The sequence below is a fragment of the Fomitiporia mediterranea genome (assembly GCF_000271605.1).
Source record: "Fomitiporia mediterranea MF3/22 unplaced genomic scaffold FOMMEscaffold_1, whole genome shotgun sequence".
Classification (NCBI taxonomy): domain Eukaryota; kingdom Fungi; phylum Basidiomycota; class Agaricomycetes; order Hymenochaetales; family Hymenochaetaceae; genus Fomitiporia; species Fomitiporia mediterranea.
The window spans coordinates 7,283,035-7,288,745 of record NW_006760386.1 but is presented as its reverse complement, the minus strand read 5'-3'; the positions used below and the strand labels follow the sequence as shown (position 1 = coordinate 7,288,745).

General features: G+C 36.1%; 1 protein-coding gene across 1 annotated transcript; it reads right to left on the bottom strand.

Annotated features, from left to right (window-relative positions):
- Positions 1–4,162: 4,162 nt before the first annotated feature.
- FOMMEDRAFT_151123 (uncharacterized protein) lies at positions 4,163–5,066 on the bottom strand (the record flags this gene model as incomplete). Its single annotated transcript, XM_007262235.1, has 2 exons — positions 4,163–4,327; positions 5,046–5,066. The coding sequence occupies 2 exons, from the start codon at positions 5,064–5,066 to the stop codon at positions 4,163–4,165; spliced, it is 186 nt and encodes a 61-aa protein (XP_007262297.1).
- Between the last annotated feature and the right edge of the window lie 645 nt (positions 5,067–5,711).

Here is a 5,711-nt window from a genome sequence, read left to right as displayed (position 1 = left end):
TTGAATTTTTTGTTATTCCTCTGTACTAGTAATGAAGAAATTTAAAAGAAAATTTCTAATTTTGTTTTGAAATTATGTTTTAGATTATTATTTCCATTTATTTTAAGATTTCACAAATAGATAAATATTAAAAATAATTTATAGTTTTTGTCTTAAGAAAATTACAAATTTTGTTTATAATTTTTGCTGGTCAAAAATGGGAAAATAAATTTCAAATAATGTTTATCATTATGTAAGTTATTTTTTAAGGTAAGGAATTGTGAAATGCCCCATGTAAGAGCACCTGAGGCATGGGCTATCTCCACTCTAATTAGAGGGGTTACACAGCCCTTGTAGTCCCTCTAATTAGAAGGGAGTTCAGTCTTTTCCCTATACTGTGCTTAATACTGTACTGAATTATAAAAAAAGCCTTACTTATTTCTTTCCTGCAAGTAATGAGCTGACACATCACACATGCATTACCTACATGTCTTTGTCATCATACATGTTGTGATATACTCATGCTCAACATGGCACATGTTAAGCTCACTGTCTCAAACAGTGAGCTCACTTATCTCCCTCATTTCTCCACCTTTCTTACCCATATTTTTTTAAAGTCCATATAAAATCATTTAATATTCATTTATGATGTTAACATATACATATTAATATAACAAAAATGCTATAAATGGTATTTTCTTTGGACAATTTAATAATGGCAAAATTAAGTTTGCCTTTAATACTGAATCATGTTGTTTATAAATTCAATTAAGGTCCCCTGAGCTGTCAAGGCTGCATGCCTTTGTCAGTAGTAGTCTTTGCTACTTTATGTAATGTACAAGCTTTGCACTGGCACATGCTAGTAATGAACTTGTCCACAGTAAGGTATTGAGGGTTTGCTGGATTAATATCAGGCTACACAGGATTAGAAGCAATGAGTTTGTAATAAAGGATTACAGAGTCCACAGGATGTTTTACAATACTCAGATAATGAGGGATGTTAAATGCCACCAGATCAACAGGATTAAGAAAGGGTGTTGCATCCTTAAGCTTACATAACTTGCATACTGTTGACACACAAAATCTATATTGTGTCAGACTCAGAGTTGCCTTCCAATCCTGTGAAGGTGACAGTGTGGTAGAGTGGTCTTCAGTAGCAGTAGAAAGAACAGTGGTTGGCAGGGGTGGAGCAGGAGACTTCAAAGTGTGAGTGCCTTATTTTATGTCACATAGACTTAAGAGAAAGGCTGGAAATCAAAATGCACAAGACAATCCAATTAATAAATAGCTGGTAGACACATCAAATTGTATTGAATGACCTGTATAACCCTATTGTATTATACATTAATAGACTACAGTAAACACTTTGAAGACATTAGCAATGCATCAAGAAGCAACATTCTGCACTAGTATGCTTATGTAACAATAATGATTGAGTATCATTGAAACAACTAAAATGCCCTGCTCAAAGCTACAGAAGAGCTATCTGATGCACTGTCAGAGTCACTATCAGAATCACTCATGCTAGTAGTCTTGCTAGAATTGTTAGACTCCTTACTGTCAGAGTGAACAGTTATTTTGGCCCCTCCTTTGTTTACTTTGTAGTGACACAGTACAGATGACTTTCAGTAAGGGCCCCTAGGTACTCCTTTATCAGATCGAGTCCTTGCTTTCTTGCTTGGGGGCTTGTCTGTCTCATTGATCTCTTGTATTTCTGCTATTGTAAGATGTTTCCAATGACAAGACCCATCTTGAATTGTAGTAAGGATATGTTTCAAGTTTGTTTTGCCCATACTATCAAGTTTGAATGAAAGGTTGCTAGGCCATCCTACAAGTTTGACTTTGTGTACCTTGACAATCTTTTCTTTGTAGTACAACCAACTCATTACAATATCTTCAATACTAGTGATTTCACCTATAATGTATTAAAATATGTGTATGTAATAGAGCTGATTACTCACATAGATTATTGTGAATAATTGATTGTATTTCACCTTTTGTGCCAATGTATTGCTTTGTGTGGTTTGCTGTAGCATTAGCATGTGCAAGTCCTTCCAACTCAGAGATTGCAAATCCTTCAAACAAGCTAGCAAACTCAGTAAGGGACTTGCCAAGTCCACTCTGTAAGAATTGTTTTAATATGTTGTCACAGTGTATAACTAGTGTATGTGAGCCATTTGGTGATGTATGGACTATAATGCATAATGAAGAGGTTCCTGCTCGTTTAGAAAGGTTTGATAACTGAGTATAAAAGAGTTAGATATGGATATACATTTATAATACAATGTAATGTGTACTCACCTCTTTAATGATACATTCACCTGTGTGCTGTACTGTTTGACCAATAGACTTCTTCAATGGCCTAGCCTGAGATGAAGTAGACTTCTTCATACAGTGGTCCTCCAGCATCTTCAGTATACTATCTTTTGACTCCTTGTCTAAGGACTGCCATGTTGTGTAACCTTTGTTGTCTGGCAGATTATGAATCTCTCAGAGTCTTGCTCTTGTGTCTGTACTAACATTTAATGATAGATCTAAAAAATAAATAAGCTTATACAATATGATTCATAATTCAGGCTACACACTACCTTCCTTGTATTGGACAGCCTTGAAATGTACAAAGGCATTGAAAGGATTCACTTTCTGTTCATTCTTGAGAGATGCCCTAGCAAATACCTTCTCCTTCAGTTGTTCAGGATTAACACCATGCTGAGCAGCAATTGCATCAAGTGCTTGGTAATGGCAAGCAACTTCTTGTACAACATCTGACCAAACAGCAGCTGCCTTCTCAGCCCTCTTGTCTGCCTGAAGCTTCTGTTCTGAAGCAGGGATGTTTTTTACTGTAGACCTTCAAGGTTTGACTGTATTCTTGCTTAACTTGTATGCAACCATTGCTTTAATAAGTGCAGGATCAATAGGTACAGAAATATCTGGTACCAGATCAAGTAGTGTAGGATCAAGTAGTGTAGGATCAAGTAGTGCAGGATCAAGTAGTATAGGATCAATCAGTGTAGAATCTATGAAGGAGGAGAGTGTGAAGTTGAGTGTAATTCTACAAAATATTAGTTACAATTGACATTTCTGAGGCATACTAGGGGATATTGTATAGTAACATATTAACAAGATAACATGTCAGTTGACACCTTGAATTGGAGAATCAGTAAAGGAAGAGTTATTTTGACTTGACAGATTGCTTGTATTTTCAATAACATTCATGTGGCACTTCAGTACACATCCATTCTGTCAGAAATTGAATAGAAGTACATCAAACACAAATATACATATACTATACTATACTATACATTTGAATTATTATTTTTTAAGGCATTTGACTTGTATGAAAACTCAAGTTATTCATAATATTGTAATAACACAACAAGAAGATAGGGGACAAGATACACAAGATAGTAAACAACAAAATGTATAGTAATTGAACATACAGACAAAAAAAATTCAGAAACATTTTGAAGCACAGAAGAACAACAAATGCAAATAGAAATAAGGCACATTCATGGAAGTAAGTCAGAGTAGCATTCAAGCATACTTAACATGTCAACAGAATTTTTTTTTGTACACTCAAACTCTGAAGGTATTATTAGAAACAGCTTCTGAACACACAGTACATAGTGTGTGTCTGAGGGAGCATCTGATACAAGAGGCTGTGGGTACTGTTTTAGTGAGTGCTACTTCAGTGGGTACTACTTCAGTAGGTGCTGCTTCAGTGGGTACTGCCTTACTGGAAAGGTTGGACTGTAGAGAATACATTAGTATTTGTTAAAGATACTTGAATACAAGTAAAATTCTCTATACACACCTTAGAAGAAGCTTTAGGAGATACAATTATAATGTATGGCTAAGATGATTGAGATGACTGAGGTGACTGAGGTGAACTGAGGCAGTAAGGAGTATCTGGACTGTTAGACATAGGTGGAGAGGCAATAATAATACTGTACCCAGCTGGAATCACAATCATACTATGAGACTAGACAATTTGAGCCTGAGTACTATCTAATCTGACCTCATCTGTGTAGTGGTTTGAGATGGTTTAACAACAACCAGGACCCTCATCCCTGACAACCTGAGTACCAACTGTACTACCTGCCTGAACTGTTGTAGACATATATTCTGACTCAGCTTGCTCAAGTGCTTAGAGAACTTCAAGTGTTGGGGGGTTATTATTCCCCTAGTACTCCTTGTCTAGTGTCACAGTAGCCTGTAAGCCAGAAGGACCATCTGAAACCATACAAGTCTCAGACTTGTCATCTGTAATGTCCTCAATGTCAATGTCCAGATAATGGGTCTCAGTATGTGGGAGAGGATCAAGGTCACTACAGTTGAAGACCTTTGCCTAAGTAGATTGTGTCAGTCTAATCTCAACCTACTACTCCTTACAGTAACTAGGAATGAAGATTGTCCTGCTTGAAGCTGCCCAAAAGTTGTACTCACCTGTTTTATGATTACAGTAGAGTATCCATGCCTTCTTGAGGAATCATTAAGGTAATCTGTAATAGCTGCTACAATATGTTCCTTGTAACAGTAGGTTGTAGTAGCAAAAGCTCCCTTGAACAGAATAACATTAGGGAGGCAAATGTTAATGAGACTTGCAAGGTCCACAGACAAAGAGCCATGTCTGGCTGTTACAAGACAGTCAATACTTACTAAAAAGACAAATTCAAGATGCTCCTCAGTACAAGCATGCAAAATACACTGAAACAAAAAATAAGTATGAATTGATATCTATGAAGTGAAACAAGAATTCACCATTCCTTCCTACACCTTTTTGTTGTGCTTGCAGGCAAGGGCTCAAAGGTCTCTATTTGTAATAAAACCTGGTACTGATTGTGTAATAGCTATAGAGTTGGGGACATAGGAAGAACTAAGTGATGGGTTGGCAGACAGGTAGGCTTTGGCAAGATTGTAAAATGCAATTTTTTGGGCATCTTAGAATTTGTTAACAGGTGTCAGACATTCTTGAATGTATACTAAGGACACTATATATGAGACAGGGGGCACAGAAGGATCTACAAACTTGTACATAATATTAAGGGTGTTTTGAACTGGCTTACTGTTGACAGATACATAGACATTGTTCTCTGTTGCATTTGCTGCCAAGACAGTGTTTGATATGCTAGAGACAGCTGAGATGGTCTGGATCATTGTGAACATCAAAGTAGGAGGGGCAGGGGGTGATTGTAGTGTGATTGTAAGACAAGAACTTGCACACAGTTGTCTAATATCAACACAAGTAGCTATGTTTGGTTTTATTTGCTTAAGCATTGTAATAGGATACATTCTTGCCTATTTCTCACTCAGGAAAGGCATACTATATTTGGTCAAAAGGAATTTATGAGATATGCCACAGAATTAAGTCAATTAGAATGCATATCTTTTGTATAACCAGACATACCACTTAACAGTCTGAATTGTTCAATTAGATAAGTTATAAGTATACAAGATTTGCAAACCCTCTCTGTGTAATTAATTAATTTGAACAATTTATTATAGATGTTTATCTGTGTGCTTTTGGATTCAATGTACAATATCTCTGTCCAAATATCACTACTCAGTAATTCTCTAATTTTGGTGGATCAACTTTGATCATTAAGTGAGATAAGTGATTTTATACTAAAAGCTTAATAGTTAATCTAGTGATCAGACAGTGAGTATGACTACAAAGAGGAAGAAGTAGAGTTCTTGTTAGATCCTACCCTGATTGTAGAAGGAGAAGACAG